Source organism: Pseudophryne corroboree, chromosome 9, assembly GCF_028390025.1.
Source record: "Pseudophryne corroboree isolate aPseCor3 chromosome 9, aPseCor3.hap2, whole genome shotgun sequence".
NCBI lineage: Eukaryota > Metazoa > Chordata > Amphibia > Anura > Myobatrachidae > Pseudophryne > Pseudophryne corroboree.
The window spans coordinates 225,553,489-225,576,471 of record NC_086452.1 but is presented as its reverse complement, the minus strand read 5'-3'; the positions used below and the strand labels follow the sequence as shown (position 1 = coordinate 225,576,471).

The following is a 22,983-nucleotide window of genomic DNA, read 5'->3' as shown; positions in this document are numbered from 1 at the left end:
CCATGTCACGTCTGTTAAGAAAATTGTAACTACTAAGGAACACTACACTAAAATGCAGTGGGCCAAGTATAAAATAATTCTTAGCATTTATTATCACATATGCCAAAGTCTCTCTCTATACTGTATAGAATTATTCCAAAGGGAAAGAGGATACTAATTGGACATGGCTATAAACTCCTATTCTCATTGTCAGTATTTGGGAAAGTTAATATGTATACTTAGAATGTTAGAATTGTCCTATCCTAATAATTGTCCTATCCTAATAAAAACTAAAGAACATCCCGCTAATACTAATGGGCCCTATACACAAGGGTGACCCGGCGGCGTTTCTTCACTCCCCCCGTCACCCCGTCACCCGGCTCCATAGCAGTGCAGGCAAATATGGACGAGATCGTCCATATTGGCCTGCATGCACAAGCGACGGGGCACAAGCGATGAACGAGCGCGGGGCCGCGCATCTTTCATCGCTGGTGCCTCCACGCTGAAAGATATGAACGGTATCTCGTTCATTAATTAACAAGATCATTCATATCTCTCAGTATTCTCGCCCAGTGTGTAGGGCTTATAAGATTCCCAGCATTTTATGGCAATATGGATACTTTTTTCAACAAAATGTACCAAATTGAATCAGGGCTCTGAGAAGAGAAGTATGATCACATACGGGATTACTTTATTTCTGCCTATGGAACCCAGCTACTGCACATTCGCAATGCTGAAAAGTTTGCGGTGCATATTGGGACCTCCTGCAGCTTACCAGAGCAGGATCATAAGATCCCTCTCCAGCAGGGCAGCCCCATTACAGTTAATTGGCTAACACTATCTAACCCATGCATACATGATCAGCAAAGCTTTGTTGAAGCTTGGTAAATACCATCCCCATAGACAGCTGCTGCGGGGTCTGGCAAAGGGAAAGCAGTTGCTATCATTGATATCATAAGCTTTCCTTAAATATGCTGATTCAGCAGTTACTGCATATTTTAAGGGCAGAATTGATGAATAAATAGATATTACTGTTATAATAATCAATGTCAAATGAGACTAATGGGTGTATTTACTATTACTAACAGTGGGACTAACATTGCCAGTGATAGGAGGAAGTGATATGGCTAACATTCACGCATCTGCATAGTGATTTCACCCAATGAAGATCAAGTGAGGCCTGTCTGGCCTCACTGATCCATAAGTGGTGGGGGTAAAGATGACATTAACTTTAGTATGGCATTGCAGTGAAAAGCTGATTTCCCCATAACGCTCTAGGACAACAGCGGTAAACAGTGAAAAATGAAGTTCCACCAGAGAAATCTGTCCTTTCTCCAGCCTTAACCTAAGGATAAATGTTGTAAAGTGGGAACAGAGCCTCTTTCCAGCATTTTTGCCAGAAATATGGTAATCTCCTCTTTATAAAGAATAACAGAAGGCTGGTGTAAGACAGGATTGAGTTAAATCATGAGGCTTGGCTGGCTTGAGTGGTGGTCCCCTGTTGTGCTAATAGCCAATAGTCAATGTTAAAGGTGTGATTTGTGGACTTTATTTAAGTTTTTGGCTTACGGGCTCAGGTCTCTTTTCCTGATGAATATTCCACACCTCATTTATTTGTGTTTGTGGTAGTTAGCTATTTTGGTGGGAAAGAATGATTAGACATCAGCCTAGGTACAGCTGGTATGTTGTGTGCACTCATCTCCATAGAGATTGTTGGGCAAGTCTGTTCTTCCCTTTAGAGGCAGCAAATCCACCTTTCCAGGTGGGTTGTTGTGGAATCCTAAATGTGGTTTAAGGTACCCATTGGATGGTCACTGTCTGTAATACAAATGTTATTATTGGGTTTTGCATTACTGGACTGAGCTGATAAGGTGCTGTACTCTTTTTCACCACATAGTTTTTTGTTTATTACAAATAGTAGAACTTTTTAAAACACAATCCTGTCTCTGAGAATTTATTCTTAATTAATTAATTAAATTATTTATTTATTTATTTATTTAGAGGTGACACACAAAGGGAAGACACACCTCAGCTGTTAGCAGGTTTACAGACCCCTAACCTTGTAAAGAGGACAAGTGAGGAAGTGGCAACCAATCAGATTCTAGATACCTGTTTGCAGCCTACAGGTCTGATACATGGAGACCTGGGACTCTAACACTGAGCTATGCATGTAATACTTCTGTCCCAAGTACTGCTGTAGCTGTCCTGCACTTTACTTTCCTCAGAGGTACTGAAATGTGACACAGAAACAAGGGAATAATGGATACACAGAGACTAATCAGACTAGTGGTTGCCTTATATTTTACTCCTTAGATGAACTGCGCTCCTACACTTTGTATTTCTCCTATATTCTAATTTAATTTATAATACATTATAAGGATCACCAATTTAGCCTTTCTATTGGACCAGCTTCTATATTATGATATATGGATTATGTCTAATGGCGAATAACTTTCTAATGAAAGTGATGGATTATGTTGAGCAGTAGTATATGTTTATTTTATTTCATTTTTTAGCAAGTTTCTATGATATATATCTAATAAATACACATTAATTAAATAGTAGAAAGTGGAGGTACAGCCATTTATTTCTGAGATCCCAGTTTCAAATGTCAGCTGCATCCTTCTCCTAATAATATTTTATATTAATTTTATTACTTATTTTTTTACATATAATTTTGCTATCTTAAACATGAAAGGCTTTTCTTTCACATCAGCCCATTTGTGTGCAGCCCAAGTTCATAAGCACCTATATTGTTAGAGAACTATTATTTATGAAAAACACGTGAACGTGAAATTGTGGAACAGGTGCAAAAAATGTTAATAATTGCAATCAAACTTATTAGCATCTAATAGCAGTCATACAAAGGTAGACAGCAATCATTGTGCCATAGACAACTGCTAATAATGACATTAAATAAATAACAAGAGAAAATAAACAATAGGGTCTGTGAGTCTAAAACAGAGCTTATCAATAATAATTTCTGGATAAATAAGATTTGCAGCGGTAAAAAGCAATACTATGCTGGAAAAACAGGGATACACACAGCTGCCATAGACATACCTTAGTGCTGGACATTGGGAGGTAAGAAAAGCTATATTACAGGTTTTCTGCATCAGACATTGGAGATGTTGCTACATTTCCCCTGTCTCCATTTGCAATAGCAGACCCCATAGCTTCCTATGGAGGCGGTTATATTCCTAGATTTACTGGAAAGCTAATAGAGGCGATAAGAAAATCTAATTATCGGGGCTAAAACCCTATAACTAATAATTGGACCCCTAAAAACCCAACTTCATTAGATGTAGGTAGATAAGTTGCATAGTAATACACTTTAAAAACCATGATTAAAGCAAATATCTATTGTATTTATACACTGTATTTCCCTTCATTAAATCTTAAAATATGCATTGTCCGATCACATCTGATAAAAAAAAAAAAGGTGCTGTGAACTTGGGCAAAGACATTGGCAGGGACAACACCTAGGTCTGCTGTTGGAAACTCTGGACAGTGGATGGTAACAGTAAATGGGCAATATGTAGGAGAAGCTATTGTGTGGACTACAGGTGAAAGAACAATACAGTATCCCATTCGGTAGCATCCAGTAAGCAGAAGCTTTTTCTGTCAATTTTAATATACATCATTTCTTTCCTGGGAGGTCTTCTTAGACACATAAATTATGATTGGGCAGATAATATTGGATGTATGATGTCTCATATAAACATTAGCGCTGCATGATCATGCCACTTATTCTGAACATGATTTTTTACCCGTTGCATGCTCAAAGCGCAAATGTGTCAAATATTATTTTGGAATTATATTAGTATAGTATATAGTTTTGTATTCTGTATATTAAGTAACATTTTAATTGCATATTGTGGGCACGGGTTCTGACTGCCAGTGACATAACTACATCCCATGGGGACGGTACTTTTTTAGATTTTAAAGAGAGATTACATGCTTACATCTTTATATACGCTCTAGGATATAAACTGCTCATCTACTACATAATGGTATTAAGAGGAACGTACATGTCACTGCTATTTGTGTACTCAGTCAGTGAGCATAGTAAACTAAAGACCCTATTGTTAAATTGAGAAATACTTAAAAATAACCCTTGCCCCTTTGAACGTTCCCTGTGATATGGAAACACTATCTGGATAATATTCACAGCTATCTATTATCCCACTTCTATATTTATCTCTCCTTTTGTTCCTACTTGGCTCAAATTACTGGAAGTGCTAAATATAAAAAGGACTTGTGGGGGTGGGGGGGCTTAATTCATTATATTTCCTCTGTTTATTCGGCAAATCCAAATCCACATGCCCTTCTCTTTGGGGTTCATTTAAAGTTAGAATGGTTTTAAATAGCATATAAGGGTTACTTCCAAGGCACAGGGGTGTTTAGCTGACTGAAACTAACTCTAATTGTAACAGGACTTCATAAAACGATTAAGACCAGTGTACCATTATTAAAGCCAACCCGTCACCAAGAAGGAATGCATTATAATGCAACGGCACGTCATAAAATACTTTTCCATTTTTGTACTGGAATAGCTGTTTCTATTTTATTTTGTTGCCCACTCTCATTGGGATACAATAAGTGTCATACACCTTGTGTAGGGCATGTGCCATTTGCTTCTTTTGTGCAAATGCTCCCACTTCTATGAGCCACTGATTTGCAGGTACAGATAGGTTTCATGAAGAAATATGGATTTGCATACCCAAAGGAAGCGCATGATTTGCACACTCAGATGGTTTCTATGAGGAAATGTAGAGATTTGCAGGCCCAGATGGTTTCTATGAGGAAATGTAGTGATTTGTAGGCCTATACAATTTCTCTGGCCACAGTGGCAATTGCAGGTGTGAAAAATGTTGCATCTTGTCAGGGGGCCTCCCAGCCAGAGCACACTGACATCACTAGATTTCCATCTTATGAAGCAGCAGAAACAGCCAGCCAGAATGTGAGCATGCAGAGCAGGCAGAGACACAGGAGTATCAGATTTTAGGAACTATCAACAGTGCTTCTCATCCAGAGGAGAAATAGGAAGGTGGAGAAAGCTGTAAGTGACAAAGGGTGGGATCCCTGTGTCACTTACAGCTCTCTCCACACCTGGGTGTCTGATTCCTGTATAACATGTTACCTAATGAGGGTTTAGAGAGAGACACACACACACACACACACACACACACACACACAGAGTCCTCCTGAGTCCTGTCCCAGCGTGTAAGTAGTACAGAGGCTGCTGCTATTTTTGCATGTGACAAGATAAATTATAGATTTTATTTTTCTATGTGTATTTTAAGGTTGTTTAAGTTGTCTTTGTTCCACTACAAAGTTGTCTTTCAATTAGGTGGAGCTATAAACAGTACCCAGGCATTATTAAACTATTAGTTTAAATCTAATATACACTATTAGGCTAAATTTAATATACACAATCAATACCTCCCACCATGACCCATTCCAGGATGGACAAAATGCTCTCTACCTGGACTTCCTTCTTAAATTATGATTGCAATCACCTGTGTTGAAATACCTTTCTTATCAATTAAATAGTTTAACACAGGTGACTACAATCATATATTAAGAGGGAAGTCTATGTAAAGATAATTTTTTCACTTCTGGAATCGGTTATGTTGGGAGGTATGCACAATCTTAAACACACAGCCCGCCTTCCACCGGGGGCCCGCTGTCTAAAGTGCCCCAGGCACCCCCAAGGCTTAATCTGTCCCTAGTGCCCTGTGTAGTGGGACAGCATTTGTTACATCACAAAATAGTCCATGTCCCCAGAGATAATAATGTGCAATGAGGTGGGGGACCCAGGCACATGTGCACACATTAGCATGCCAAGAGAAAGCCCCACGCGGCCTCCTCCCACCGTCGCTCACCTGTATTCAGCACCTCCAAGTACAGACTCACTGGTGGCAGCTGCTGCTGCTCACTGGCCAGGCCTGACTGCTGCTGGTTGAGGTAAGCACTGATTGAAAGCCGTCGGCCAGCAAATACATGCTGGCAGGAGCGGAGCAGTGGTCAGAGCTCAGCACTTTTTTGTGTCTCCATCTCTCAAGCTGCTGCCTCCTGATGCCTGCTCCTCTCCGGGTCGTGCAGCTACCAGGGCGCAAGGTATCAGAGCTGAGCTTTAATCACAGCAGCCCAGTTGTCCCAGAAAAGGGGTGAGTGAGGCCCAATGAGGGGACACCAAGGAGTTGCCAGCGCCGCTGTCTGTCATACAGTTTGACAAGCGCAGTGGTAGTCGGCAGCAGCAGTGGACACAGCAGCAGAGTAGCAGAGTGGGAAGAGTATCTCTCCAGTCCGGCGCCTCCCTGCAATGCATGCATTTGCTAAGCGTGTAGCACCAGCCCTGATTTCATCCAATATAGAAAAAAATACACATTCTAATTGCACAAAAAGTGCATGTAATAAACACAGGTGATAGGTGGGTAGTAGGCAGAGAATGGACGGAATTCCACTAAGTGCATTTCCAGTCAGTAAAAAAGGTACAGATTGATTTACCAAAACTATGTAGGGGTTGCACCAAAATCAACAAACACTCCACCTACTCTGCATTTTTATCAATGTCTTAATTGTCTCTGCCAGTACTGGGTAGATTCAGAGTAAAATAAAGACAGCCTTTTACATTTACGTTTTATTTTTGCCACAAAGTCAACTGGACAAAGCATTTGATGACGTAAGGATGCCATTGTATCATTATGCAATTATAGCAGGTCAAAAAATATGCAACTCTGTCCCTTTTAGTTTTGAATGTTATTTCTCTAGGCTGAAGAAAGAGAATAAATGAGTATAACAGTGGCACTCCTTTTGTTGGGTTTAATACTATTTCTCATAGCTGCTGGAGGAATGTCTCTATAGTTATGCAGCATCACTGCTGTCACTACATCTTTCCAAGCCAGCCTAATGCTAGGTAAACACCATACAATAATTGTACGAATTTCTCAGTAATCGGGGCATCAGTCTGATTTCTCGTATAGTGTGTATGAATGATCATTTGACGTTTCACCTATAAATCTGGAAAATCTTGCCCACAAACACGACCATTCATTAATTAGTACGGTCAGGAACAACAGTCTTGGCCACAATCTCCCAATATATTGCAGTGTGTGAGCATTCTCAATAAATTGTTGTGCAACTTCAGTGCATTGTGACAGAAAATCAATAAAAAAAAATACTTAGTGCATAGCTCAGATATTGGAGATTTCAATTTGGTGAAAAACTGCCCCAATTGTCAGGACAACCCAAAAAAATCAGACAGTGTTTAGCTAGCTTAACACTGTGGCAACATTTTAATTGCTAATATTGAGGCATTACCAGCTGACAAATGCCATACTTCTCCTTCCTTTAAAGCTGAAAACTGGTAAATGAATTTTCTGAAGTGCCCTTCCCCAAGCTTGGGCCCCATGGCCAGCTTTTTGCAGCCATTTACCCCCCCACCACCACCTTTTATTTCTCTCAAATAATCTATCTAGTGTGTCTCTTGCCCCCAGTTTTGTTGTTTTATTCAGCAGTTATCAATGTTTCAGGTCCAGTATGACGTTTTTTCAAGCTCTCTGAAATGTTGCTAATTGCAGAAAAAATAGTTGTGGCTTCAAAATGAGAGTGTCATATATATTCAGTTCTGTAACTGAGAGAGCTGTGTTCATTACTGAGAGATGTGGGTGGGGGATCTATAGGAAGTGAGGGACAGCACTGCATTCTGCAGAAATTACAGTAAAATAAAGGTAAAGGTAAATGACCCATCTGTGTTTATTACTTATGAGATGTCATGGTATCAGTGTCGGACTGGGGCATGAAGGGCTCACTGGGGAAATGCAGTTGTAGGGGCCTATGTTTTGGCTAGCCATGAGAGACTGCATGGGCCCCTTGATGAATATATATAGTAAATACTGATAGTGCATGCATGATAGACACATGTATAACTCAAGGGCATTTTCTATAACTTGATCTCTAGAGGAGAAAGTGGGTCCACAGGCAGTGGGGCCCATCGGGTTTTCCCCTGTCGCTGCAGCATTTCCAGAGGACTTATACCTTTACATGAAACACACCATTAATACACCTCAACCCGTCATGAATAAGATAGGTAGCTGGAAAATGATTGCTGTTTTTACCAACTGGCAGGGAAGTTGTGCAACTGAGTTGCTTGCACAATAGGATCACTGCTGTTCAGTAATTGAAAGAACAGATTTGAACGTTCCTTTCATTAAGCCCGTTAGAGACATTTCCTGCTTTTATAACTTAAAAAAAAAACTAAGACACTTCTAGCTGCCTAATTATATGTGACTTGTTAGCCTAAATAATTAAACATCCTTTCAGGGCTGCTGTGGAAAATCCTGACCCTGTGGGTCAATAGTGTATTTCCAATAATTCTGATGAGTTTTTAAGTGAACTTTACAAGACTGTGAAATAAAATCACCTAATTCATTGACGTTATACTTTGTGTTGAATGGCAAGCACATGTCTTCTGCCCACCAAATAATTTACTGGGGACAGAGTGTGCTTGTTTTATGCAAACAAAATTAATTAACTCTTGAACCTCGGTCAAAGGCTGAAACTAAAAGTTAAATGGAGAAAATCTCTCCATCTGTCTCTACGGAAGGCAAAATCATAGCTATCTGTCTTTGTATCTATCATCTATCTATCTATCTATCTATCTATCTATCTGTCTGTCTGTCTGTCTGTCTGTCTGTCTGTCTGTCTGTCTATCTATCTATCTATCTATCTATCTATCTATCTATCTATCTATCTACCTAATTAAATAAATGTATTTAAATTTGTTTGGTAATAAAGATGTATATGACAAGTCCAAAAGAAAACTAATGTTATCCTACAGCTGTGTCCTTATACTCTGTGGCTCAAGTCATGCCATATATCCCCTCACTGCACACCAGGCTCTATGTGTTTTGGCCCCTCTCTGCCCGCCAGATTTCATGTGTCTCGGACCCTCTTTTGCACGCCAGGCTCCATGTATCTCAGCTCCTCTCTGCACGCCAGGCTCCATGTATCTCAGCTCCTCTTTGCACACCATGCTCCATGTGTCTGGTCTCCTCTCTGCACGCCAGGCTCCATGTATATGAGCTCCTCTCTCACGCCAGGCTACATGTATCTGAGCTCCTCTCTCACGCCAGGCTCCATGTATCTGAGCTCCTCTCTCACGCCAGGCTCCATGTATCTGAGCTCCTCTCTCACGCCAGGCTCCATGTATCTGAGCTCCTCTCTCACGCCAGGCTCCATGTGTTTTGGCCCCTCTCTGCATGCCAGGCTCCATGTGTTTCGGCCCCTCTCTGCACGCCAGGCTCCATGTGTCTTGTCCCCTCTCTGCACGCCAGGCTCCATGTATCTGAGCTCCTCTCTCACGCCAGGCTCCATGTATCTGAGCTCCTCTCTCACGCCAGGCTCCATGTATCTGAGCTCCTCTCTCACGCCAGGCTCCATGTGTTTTGGCCCCTCTCTGCACGCCAGGCTCCATGTATCTCGGCCCCTCACTGCAAACCAGAATCCATGTATTTTGGCCCCTCTCTGCACGCCAGACTCCATGTGTCTTGTCCCCTCTCTGCACGCCAGGCTCCATGTATCTGAGCTCCTCTCTCACGCCAGGCTCCATGTGTCTTGTCCCCTCTCTGCACGCCAGGCTCCATGTATCTGAGCTCCTCTCTGCAGGCCAGGCTCCATGTGTCTTGTCCCCTCTCTGCACGCCAGGCTCCATGTATCTGAGCTCCTCTCTGCAGGCCAGGCTCCATGTGTCTTGTCCCCTCTCTGCACGCCAGGCTCCATGTATCTGAGCTCCTCTCTCATGCCGGGCTCCATGTGTTTTGGTCCCTCTCTACATGCCAGGCTTCATGTATCTCGGCCCCTCACTGCACACCAGAATCCACGTATTTTGGCCCCTCTCTGCACGCCAGGCTCCATGTGTCTTGTCCCCTCTCTGCACGCCAGGCTCCATGTATCTGAGCTCCTCTCTGCACGCCAGGCTCCATGTGTCTTGTCCCCTCTCTGCACGCCAGGCTCCATGTATCTGAGCTCCTCTCTCACGCCAGGCTCCATGTGTTTTGGCCCCTCTCTGCATGCCAGGCTCCATGTATCTGAGCTCCTCTCTGCAGGCCAGGCTCCATGTATCTGAGCTCCTCTCTCACGCCAGGCTCCATGTGTCTTGTCCCCTCTCTGCACGCCAGGCTCCATGTATCTGAGCTCCTCTCTGCAGGCCAGGCTCCATGCGTCTTGTCCCCTCTCTGCACGCCAGGCTCCGTGTATCTGAGCTCCTCTCTGCACGCCAGGCTCCATGTGTCTTGTCCCCTCTCTGCACGCCAGGCTCCATGTATCTGAGCTCCTCTCTCACGCCAGGCTCCATGTGTTTTGGCCCCTCTCTGCATGCCAGGCTCCATGTATCTCGGCCCCTCACTGCACACCAGAATCCATGTATTTCGGCCCCTCTCTGCACGCCAGGCTCCATGTATCTCAGCTACTCTCTGCACGCCAGGCTCCATGTGTCTTGTCCCCTCTCTGCACGCCAGGCTCCATGTATCTGAGCTCCTCTCTGCAGGCCAGGCTCCATGTGTCTTGCCCCCTCTCTGCACGCCAGGCTCCATGTATCTGAGCTCCTCTCTGCAGGCCAGGCTCCATGTGTCTTGTCCCCTCTCAGCATGCCAGGCTCCATGTATCTGAGCTCCTCTCTTACGCCAGGCTCCATGTGTTTTGGCCTCTCTCTGCATGCCAGGCTCCATGTATCTCGGCCCCTCACTGCACACCAGAATCCATGTATTTCGGCCCCTCTCTGCACGCCAGGCTCCATGTGTCTTGTCCCCTCTCTGCACGCTAGGCTCCATGTATCTGAGCTCCTCTCTGCAGGCCAGGCTCCATGTGTCTTGTCCCCTCTCTGAACGCCAGGCTCCATGTATCTGAGCTCCTCTCTGCACGCCAGGCTCCATGTATCTGAGCTCCTCTCTGCAGGCCAGGCTCCATGTGTCTTGTCCCCTCTCTGCACGCCAGGCTCCATGTATCTGAGCTCCTCTCTGCACGCCAGGCTCCATGTGTCTTGTCCTCTCTCTGCATGCCAGGCTCCATGTATCTCAGCTCCTCTCTGCACGCCAGGCTCCGTGTGTCTTGTCCTCTCTCTGCATGCCAGGCTCCATGTATCTCAGCTCCTCTCTGCACGCCAGGCTCCATGTATCTCGGCCCCTCTCTGCACGCCAGACTCCATGTGTCTCGTCCCCTCTCTGCACGCCAGGCTCCATGTATCTCGGCCCCTCTCTGCACGCCAGGCTCCATGTATCTCAGCTACTCTCTGCACGCCAGGCTCCATGTATCTCAGCTACTCTCTGCACGCCAGGCTCCATGCGTCTTGTCCCCTCTCTGCATGCCAGGATCCATGTATCTCAGCTCCTCTCTGCACGCCAGGATTCATGTATCTCAGCTCCTCTCAGCACGCCAGGCTCCATGCATCTTGGCCCTTCCCTGCACGCCAGGCTCCATGTGTCTTGACCCCTCTCTGCACGCCAGGCTCCATGCATCTTGGCCCCTCTCTGCACGCCAGGCTTCATGCATCGTGGTCACACTGAGCGCCTTCTTTTTGCTCAAAATGTACATCTAATTTGCATCATTAAAACAACTAGAAGCAACAAAACTACTGTACATTGCTACGGTACACTGACCACTGGGCTTGTAGCATTTGTACAAATGTGTAAAATGTGTAAAACGAGCATCCAATACAAGTGGCAGCTTTTCCTTATGCCAAGGTTTGCTGTGCTTCATCTGTGTCTTTGAATGTGTGTTATACAAATTCCTGTGCAACTAAAGTCTCAGCCTAGTGTATCTGGTACACGGTGTGCAGCTTTTTGCTATTCATGCATGCAACTAAGATACAAAATGTAAAGGAAAATACAGTACACTGCTCATCTCGGAGCATCTTGCGCCACATGGTGAAAAGACACTCAGTGTATAAGGACACATCTCTATGCCAAACTCTAAAAGATGACAATATATTTGTAATATAACATCACAGAATATACCATTAATTGTAGTTCACATTACATTAAACCAATCACTGTACTGGTGTGCTATACAACTAACAAGTAAAAGTAATAAAATAATGTCTTTGCATGTCAGAGACTTTTGATCAGCTTGAGAAAATAAATAAATAAATAAATAAATAAATGTATTAACTAATTATATTAGCTAAATCATTTAGTCTAGCGGCCAGCACAAGTGAGTGCACAGTGCAAATCATGCAATATGTACAGCAGCTACAGATCTGTCCTACCTTTAGCTCTCTGAAGAATATGCTACTTCTTGCCCACTCAACGATGGAAAACAATGTTTGGTCAGCCATTTTGCACATGAGTCCAAATGTGTTGAGTTTATCATGCTTGCTCCTGTTGGCCTGCTCCTGCTGTAAGTACAACATGATTTTGCTTTGGACTTGAGGCTCATCTGGCTCACATTTCAAGAGTTCCACTATAAGGTGCGGGATGTTGGAAGGGGAGCTGGACTGATAACTGTCCATGTAAGAGTAACCCATTAAAGATTCTGGAGAACTGGTGTAAGGGTCTGGGTACTCCGATTTGATAGCACGGCTGGGGAAGTGACCATAGGCTTGATAACCTTGTAGGCTGCCGTGAGGTGGCATAGCCATGCTGATGGGTGATGTGACAAATGGGCTTCTGTCATAGTCTGTCGGGGGAAGGGCAGCATGGTTTAGAGGTAGACCCTTGGATGCTGAGTGAATATTTTGGATAGCAGAAGAAATGGTCAGATCGGTGGGAATGGCTTGGATGACCTGACTCATAGCTTCTAATTTAAGTCCATTTGCTCGTATTAAAGCTTTTTTCTGTTGCTTGAGAGCACGATCTCGTTTGTACATTGGCCCAAATTTGTTCCTCCCTCCACGCATCCGGTCTGCCCTGACAGCTGTGGAACAAGGAGAGATAGACATTAAAGCTAAGGCACAGTGTTATACTTTCCCTGCATTTAACTAGAGCTTGTTCTACATCAAAACGTTAATGACAATTATTTATCACTGATACTGTCATAATCTACTTCATCTACACTTAAAAAATCAATAAGAACAATGTACAATAATTCAGCAATAAAGTCATTTAATCATCAGTATTAGCACTACATTGCAGGAATTCATGTATTATAAGGAATAATATATCCCCCCACTGTTGATAATCATAAGTATGTGATTATACAGCCCCTGATGTAAATTATAAAGCTATTACGGGTCACTCAGTTCTGTGAATATAAAACCACCCAGACCATATATAGGACACTGAACTCTATTTTATTCCCAAATGTTCTTAATGAAAACTTAAGCGATGATGTTGTATATTACCATTTATTATCATATATTACCATTTACACATGTATGATTTGCAGAGGTTTTTAACTATAATAAATAGCATCACTGATATCATGGTTATTGAATTTTAATGTAATTCACTGTGTAAAGCACCAGAAAGGAGCATCCTGCCTTCATATGGGCATTACGGTGTACATTACGTAGACACTGTGCCCTATATTATTTTATTTTTCTATCTGTACATTAAGAATAGCTTACTACTTTTTTCTCATTTATGTATGCTTTCTTTACTGCAATAGGCGTACATCTAAATATATCCAAAAATGTCATTTTGCCAGCTCGTCACTTTCTTAAAGCGTAAAAACAATTTTTATTTTATTTTTACAAAAGCTTGTGAAAAGCAAATTCTCCAGTTTTAGGAGTAATTACAAAGAAATATGCTTCAGCTGCTGCCAGGGGGGGTATTTTAATGGGGTTTGTCACAGCGGTGAGTTTCATTGTGGTGCAAGTTTAATGGTATCGCTTGTGACACTGACTGAGCCTACCTTGGCCAGTGGCTCTTATGCAAAGGAGTGATTACAGCACCATTAAAAATGCATGGGGATCTCAGATACACATCTAGCATAAAGGCTTCTGCAATTAATGAATCTGAGTAATTTATAGACTACAATTTAAGTTTAATGGGGCTATTAGCAAAGTATACACTGTGGTGTCATTACATGGAGCATGAGTTATAGAAGACAGTTGCTTTAAAATAGCTGTACATGCTATGGCAATGCTGTGAATATTAAGATATAACGAACGAAAGAGAGAGAGAGAGAGAGAGAGAGAGAGAGAGAGAGAGAGAGAGAGAGAGAGAGAGAGAGATGAAAAGTTGAGTTAGAGCATTAATGTGTGTGTCTGTGCGTCTGCTAGATTGAGTGTGTGGGTGAGTAACTGTGTGTGTGTGAACGCATGTGTGATAGTGTGTGAGACTGATATATGTACAAATACATAATAGTATCTGTATAGACAGTGCATCCTGTCTGTCTGTCTATCGATCGATCGATCGATCGATCGATCTATCTATCTATCTATCTATCTATCTATCTATCTATCTATCTATCTATCTATCTATCTATCTATCGATCTATCTATCTATCTATCTATCTATCTATCTATCTATCTATCTATCCTTACATATCAAAGTCATAACTATCTGTCTGTCTGTCTGTCTATCTATCTATCTCCACACATACACTAAAATATTGGATTTTTAAAACTGGACTTGTGAAAAAAATTTGTGTTTTTTTTTTCTGAAACGAGTGTGGAATTCCTTCAATAATTAGACACAGAGAAAGATTTTTATTTTTTTTATTGAACAAAATTCTAGAGGAAAAACCAGTGCGCTCTCACATTTCCCTGTCTGCCACGTTTATTTTTCTTTTCAGGCGTTCTATATACTATACTTTCCACATCTGGAAACCTATAAAAATGTCCTTTTATTTTTTAAGTGAAAAAAAGTTTGAAGTCCCAAATGAACAGATCAGTTGCAGAGTGATAATCAAAAAATGTATTTGTGGTTTGGTTGACCTGGGTCTCTTTTCTTTCAGACTGTTTTTTGCAGAAGGAAATGCCGTCTTCAATGGCATAAAAGGTGTAGTATTAGCAAAAACTGTTCCTATCGCACTCAATTTTCACTCATTATATTAGATTTAGAATCCTTTGCATAATATAATTTACTCTTATCATTAATAAAACTGCATAAAGCCACTAATAGGCGATGATATTTAATAATGTCTTTTAACCAATGTACACTTATTCAACTAAACCTATATAGTCTACTATTTGTTCTAATCTTTAGAGAAATGAAACTGGCAATATTTTTCAGTCTTGAAATACTCTGGTGCAACCAAAAGACCAGATCTGCTGGGATTGACTTGCAATCTCCAAGGTTACACCAATTGTGGGATTGTGGCACAATGACTATGAAAGTAATGTCATAGCGAATTAAATGAACACCTTGGGCTTAACTGTGTTTTTTGTTCCATATTAGATTACCTATAAACACTATGTAAGAAATGTACTGTAGTGTGACTGGTGCCTGTTGTGAAGGATGGAGGGAATAGAAAAAACGTAATCAAACTTTCATTTCTTGTGAAGCTGAAGTGGAAATTTAAGTCTGAGGATCTGTTAGTGATTACATTAATCTATTTTTACATAGTGCTTTTTGTACCATTTATGTGTGAAAAAGGCAGTTTTTCTATGCTCCCTCTGTCTGAGTATGTATGTCAGATTGTGTGTGGCTGCCTGTGAGTAAGTATAGAAAACAGAATGCCCTATATGCAAATACTCTGACTCGAAGTCAGCATTACAGTATACATATGTTAAATTTGTTCCTGGGTCACTTTCTTTACAGATAGCAAAGATGTAGTGGGATAATCATTTGCAAATCCCTGCTAAACTCTCAAGCTGGGTCATAAAGCGCAACGGAATATGCTGCGCTATATAAGAAACTGTTAATAAATAAATAAATAAATAAATTGTATTCAGCACATGTAATTTTTTGGAGCAAAATGAGAAAAAAATATTTGGTATTATTTATTGTCTAAAAAGCAATCAGCGCAGTTCAACATGGTCTCTGTAAATGGCATTTTGCTTTAGAGATCTGATACACTGAAATGATACATTTTGAAATAAATGGTGTTTCTCAGATTTGCCTTGCCAAACAGAAACAAAGACATACGATTGTCTGAGACAGGTTTCATTTCAACATTATTTTAGCAGTGCCATGCTAACATTGTAACTTGTTATTCTAATGACAGTTAGATATCACATTCCATTGCTAGCAACCGATACATAAGCACAGAATGCACCCGCTCAGATCAGCAATCGCTTGAAAGTTTATGGATGTTCAAATGTCCAAAATGGGAGAAGGAGTTCACATTAATATACTGGGAACAGACCTTAAACTTCCCATGTGTATGCTCCCATATAATCACTGAGTGCAGTGGGCATGGAAGGGGTTATAAACATAGCTGCAAACATAAATGCTCACTGTAATAACACAGAAATACAGAAACAGCCACAACAAGTATCCTTAGGCCCCAATATTAAAGCACAAATGGTGCAATTTTAATTTCTCAGACTGGTCAATTTGATTACATTGACAAACCACAAAATACAGAAAGCAACATAATTTCATGATTTAAATGGGTAATGGTTATTTATGGGTCAAACATTTACAATGTGTGGGTCATCTTTCAATGTAAATGTACTGACATTGTATCCCGGTTGTCCGGTTGAGGTGCCTGACCTACCAGATCATTCCAATTTTCTATAAACATTTGCCAAATAACCAGGCAGCAAATGCTTGTCATCTCACTCATAACTACCAAGTTCAACTATATCTGTATAATGCTGATACTATCCAAGGACTGTAGTCCAATTTCTATTACTAATATATAATAGATAGATAGAGATATAGATACATCTATCTGTCTTTCTATCTATCTATCTATCTATCTATCTATCTATCTATCTGTATCTATCTATCTATCTATCTATCTATCTATATACTATTTTGTTATTTATGGAATGTTTGTATACAAAGTCATTCAGAACTGGATTGCACATTTATATGTGAGTTTGATCAACATATGTTGCTGTACGTTTGTTGAAATATAGAGTGTGTGTATCTGTATTTTTAGGTGTTTTTGCACATACCTTCTCAGCTGTGCTTCCCAGCTTTATTATCTTACCTTCCAATTTCATCCCCACACTCAAACATTTCTGGAACCTGCAGTAAGGACACCTCTTCCTCTGGGTCTTATCAATCTGACAGGTCTGGTTTTCAATACAAGTATATCTCTTATTGTTCTGAACTGTCCGCTTGAAAAACCCCTGGAGGAGGAGGAGAAGAGAGACAGAATAATCAGCATATACAGGAAGGATATAGAATTTTTTATTTTTTTTACAACAGCAAAACTGGACATTTCCAGGCTGTTAGCAAACTATAATTCTATCACTGATCTACGTATGTCATTTTTTTTAAATAATATAAAATGTACAATTAAAGTACAGATTAGCCCTCTGAATACTGATGATGTGTTATGCAACATTCATAAATATATGTTTAGAACTTACATTATTTACAATTCCATAGTCATTTCTCTTTACCTTTGTACAGAATGACTTATTTGTTTTTCAATAGTCTCGGAGCAAAATCTGAGAGATATGATTTCGGAAAGCAGCTTACACTGCACAAGTCCACAAATAGTGCTTGTAGTTTAGTTACTGTGATACAGTGCAAGGAATAATCAGATATGCTACAAAATGTAAATACTTTTAACAATTGTTGTTTGTTTGTTTGTTTATTTATAACATTTAGAAGCTGTATCTATGTTAGCATGCTGTGAGTCTAACAAATGTGTATTATATACCTCATTTTGTACTTATAATGACCGGAGGGAACATTAGGAAACAGTGGTAAACAAAAATGAAAATGATTTACGCATATGAATAACTTTTGCTGATACTGCATAAAATGTTTTTTAAGATATGTCTGAAGAGTATGTATTCAGTTATGAAATGATGGGAAGCTTTCACTTGGAGCACTGCGAATTAACAAGTCCTAGTGACTTACCCCTGTTTGCGTTGTGTCCTATTTCAAAGGGTTAATACCAGAATGTGCTAGTTGGTTGGCCTTGATGGGGAAAATAAATCTAAAGTGTTCTTATTTTTATATCTTGTACTGATTTTGAAGTATATTACATATATTTATGTACTATATGAGTACTAAATCTATGGATACTTTGTTATTATTTCCAAGCATTATGACACTATGTATATGGGTGTGTGTGTATGTTAGTGTGTGTGTGTGTATAAATGTCAGAAAGTCCCGAAAATCAGAATGGGGAAAAGCAAATAATTTCTGCTGTTTGTTGAAAATGACATAATTACCAAGTGTTTTCCAGAATATTGTTATCTGGAGCGCTTGCTGAACAAGAGAGAAATGCTGAGTGAGGAAAGACAGATGTTCAAATGTAATTTAGTATATTTAAGGAATTGAACCAAATTATACTACAAGCTCTTGTGCGGAATGCAATCCAGATAACAGATTTTATGTGTATGTGGCGTGTGTGTGTGTGTGTGTGTGTGTGTGTGTGTGTGTGTGTGTGTGTGTGTGTGTGTGTGTGTGCTAATTATATATGTGCCATAGGGTAGACAGATTTTGTGTGTTCATTTAGTACTTCAGGTAACATAATTATAACCAATACTATTTACAACTCCGCACCTTGCAACTCTCACAGGTCAGCAGTCCATAATGATACCCAGAAACCTTGTCCCCGCAGACCGGACACAGCTCCTCAAGATCATCATCGTAAGAGTATCCCATCATTTTAAACTGAGACACTGGATAAAGATGAGGACACAAAACTTAGTAATAGTTCTACAGAAAGAACTGTAATAGCAAATTAACTAAAACTGTTCTGATAAGTAGCTAAACCCCTAGATCACTAACTAACTGTAGAGTGTTTATATATATATATATATATATATATATCTATATTTGATATTAAAGTGTATACTTCTTATATATTATAGATTCCTGTATATCTATTACAGTAATATCGCAGCGGTGAAAGCCGTGACGGCCACTAACATTTTGCTGCTGGCTTAAAATGTTTGGTGCACAAAGATCTGCACCATGCCACTTCTTCCTAAAATAATAATGTGACCCCTAAACATGTCCTACAAAAATTTTGATGAACTTATCCATCAACACAAATGATTAGCATTGTGAAAGTCAACTTCTGCTTTGTTATTTTAATTGGTTGCACTGAATAACAAGGCTCTAATGCCTTGTCTATCTCTTACTGTAAGCCAGTTATCCCTTTATATCCAGTATATGCACTAAACATAATGTTACTATATAATAATACTCCCCTCCCCCCAATTAAGGTAATGTGCAAAATCATGCATATTTATTACTGGGGACATTATAATTAAAAGGCAGCAAAAGAACCGTTACAGAACAAAACAAAATGGATTGCTAATCTGAGTCTGGGACTTTGTAAAATGCCTATTACATTGTTCCTTCTACTTGACATCATGCTGTAGTTAAAGAACATATGTGACTACGAGAAATCAATAGTTGAAGAATTCTAGGATTTACTACCCAGTGACTCACAAAACTCTTGGTAGTAATTTAAAAATAGATTAGCAAAAGGTTCTTAAATTAAAAGTTGTGCCTAATAAAATAGACCTTTATTTTTTATTCAAATTGGAGGAATAAGGCAGATTTAGAGAAATGTCACAAGACAATATTGTATCTATATATAATCCTACTCCCCATCTATATATATATATATATATATATATCTATATACACAAAATCTAAAGCGTGCTATACAATTATACAATGAACAAACCTGTTTAAGAAAACCAATAAATGCAAAGTAATAATTACCGTACCAGTGTGTTTTACACCTATATTTACATGAAGACAGTTGAATAAATGTGAAGTGGCAACAAAGACAGATAGATACATATATATATATATATATATACATACATACATACGCAAGTACAAAGTAAAATACTAATTAATGATTATTTGTAGAAATAGAAGAGTATATGTACTCATAAAGTACATAGCCAATATCTAAATATAGACTTTCATTTAAACATAAACTCAAATGTTGGAAACTCATTAATGAGTTTTTCATAAAAATCAAATATACTTCTGCTTCCCTAAAAATATATAGGATTTCTTATTGAAGAGTGTGTCTAGTACATTAACATTATATGTATTTCCAGATAAACTGGTGGAAAATCATTTAAAAGCTCTGATAGCTGTGCAGGTGCAGACATTAATATATTCCTGAGAGATGTCTGCAATCAAAGTTACATTTTACTCACAACAAAACTGAACCTAGTCAATGTCCACAAACAAGCACTTACTTTTGTTTTAAGTTTTTTCATCTTACTAAGTACTGAAAAATTTACCCCAACTATATTTTGATATAATTAGCAACACCATAAAATGCAATGTAGTGCAATTTGCAAACCACTTACTTAAAATGATCACTAATAATTTGAAAATTATATTTCAAAGTATTTCACAAATATCTATCAGCATATTTTATGATTAATGCAAAATTCCAATGGCTGCATTTCACTAAAACTGTCCACTCGTACCAATCTAATACACTGAGACCCATGATTATCAGGTGTTTTTGTTTCTTGAAGTGACTGCAATGATTGCTCCTTTATAAATGTGTAACAAAAAAAGTTATATATATATATATATATGTATATATATATATATATATATATACATATATATATACATATATATATATATATATATATATATATATACATACACAACACACACACACACACACACACACACACACACACACACACACACACACACACACACCAGCTGTCTGGACTGTAAGACAAAAAATAGGTAATGAAGAAACAAAAAAGAGGTCATTAAAAAAAAAAGTATAAAGGAAACTATTCACTGCATTTATATGTATTTACAGTACATCTGTGTATATCTATATATGAAGTACACTTAAATTGTGTATTCAGAACATACAATCTAAAAGAATTTTCTGCTTTTTATATGTAATGCACATCACACATGTTTACATTGTTATGCTTTTGGTTTATAATGTTTAACATCTTTGTGCACAAGAAATTTTCATTATTTTTAACAAACAACTTATAAATGACCGTATCTTAAAAACAAACAAACAAGAAAAAAAACCACAAGGGTGAAACGCATTATTCAATACATTATATAAAAAGATATGCAGATGTAATAAATATCAGAGAATATATATTTTTATATAAATATAGTTGTTCTCTTACAAAAAACTGAAATATGTAAACAATATACAAAATTAACTTCAAATTTTATATATATAACTCCTTTTGCAATATGATGCAAAGCTTAACTTTCAAATATAGTTTATAAGAGAAAAGAACATTCATTTTGAGTCCAATGGATTGCCTGTTTTGCACTAGTTATACAAGTCAACTCGAATTAGGCAGATATGCACATTCCATTTTAGTGTATATGTAACCCTTGTTATTTTACAATCTGCACACAGTCAACTCCAATTACATACTGGATTTTTACAAAATGCTCAACAGTGTTTTGAAATAACAAAAATCTGATATGAACATTTTTAAATAGCCAATCTGCCTTTCTCACAAGAGTTTTACATTGCATAATGAGGTTCAGTTTTAAATTGCAGATCTCACTGCTATATTTCTAAATATAAGCAAATATAACAAAAAACTTAACCAAAAAGTCTAACAGGATATAGTTATCTCTATTCAGTAGCCACTGTGACAGAAAGCAATGTTCAAATCTCTTCTCTAAAACCAAAGTCACTATAAGCCAAACATACCATATACATAATACATGCAGTTTTACATAATCTGTCAAATAAAACATTCCCGTACCAGATAATGAAAAGCAACCTCATGACATATTAAAACGTTACTGCAACTATGGAATGATATCCCGGCGGAAAAACTGGAAAAGTGGAGCAGTTTTAGAGACGTAAAAATAAACTATGAGTGTCGCCATAATGTTAAACAAATTTACAATATTTGCTTTGACGTCAAGGTCCAGTAAACCGGGATAAACACCCACACAGAACCGTGGGATCTCACCCAGGCAGGATATAACGGAACTATCACCCACACAGAACTGTGGGATCTCACCCACGCAGGAAACAACGGGGCTATCAACCACTCTGCACTGTGTGATTTCATCCAAGCAGGGAATAACGGGACTAGCACCCACTCATCAGTGTAGGATCTCACCCACGCAGGAAATAACGTGACTAGCACCCACTCAGCAGTGTGGGATCTCACCCACGCAGGAAATAACGGGACTAGCACCCACGCTGACCACACAGTACTGTGTGACTGTGATCTCACTCAGGCAGGATAACGGGACTAGCACCCACACTGGCCACACAGCACTGTGTGATCTCTCTCAGGCAGGATAACGGGACTAGCACCCACACTGGCCACACAGCACTGTGTCATCTCACTCAGGCAGGATAACGGGACTAGCACCCACACAGCACTGTGTGATCTCTCTCAGGCAGGATAACGGGACTAGCACCCACACTGGCCACACAGCACTGTGTCATCTCACTCAGTCAGGATAACGGGACTAGCACCCACGTTGGCCACACAGCACTATGAAATCTTACTCAGGCAGAATAACGGGACTAGCACCCACTCAGCAGAGGTGGATCTCACAGAGGCAAAACCCAATAAAGCAAATACTGTGATGTTCATATGTGAACATTAAGACAATTGCATTGTTACACCTCACTGTGCTCATGTACTTCAACCAACTCTCTTTCCCAGGATGTGTAACATGTACTGCATGTAACGACAATGGGGGAAATTTACTAAAGTGGGAGATTTTTAGAACTAGTGATGTTGCCCATAGCAACCAATCAGATTATATCTATTATCTGCTAGAAGCAGCTAGATAAATGGTAAGTAGAATCTGATTGGTTGCCATGGGCAACATCACCAGTTCTAAAAATCTCCCACTTTAGTAAATTTACCCCAATGTATCCTAATGCAGTTGACTTGAGAGAACGATTACCTGGTCCCTGTGTAACTATATTAATGTTCTCCTAATATGCTGCTGCCAGCCTATA

General features: G+C 39.5%; 1 protein-coding gene across 2 annotated transcripts in view; it reads right to left on the bottom strand.

Annotated features, from left to right (window-relative positions):
* Positions 1–22,983, bottom strand: part of NR5A2 (nuclear receptor subfamily 5 group A member 2) — a 186,379-nt gene that overhangs the window by 125,866 nt on the left and 37,530 nt on the right. For both annotated transcript variants that reach the window (XM_063940136.1, XM_063940135.1), the window contains exons 2-4: positions 18,564–18,682; positions 17,029–17,170; positions 12,248–12,894 (exon numbers count right to left, since the gene is read on the bottom strand). In XM_063940136.1, coding sequence (XP_063796206.1) covers positions 12,248–12,894; positions 17,029–17,170; positions 18,564–18,682 — 908 coding nt within the window. The remainder of the gene's footprint in view (positions 1–12,247; positions 12,895–17,028; positions 17,171–18,563; positions 18,683–22,983) is intronic.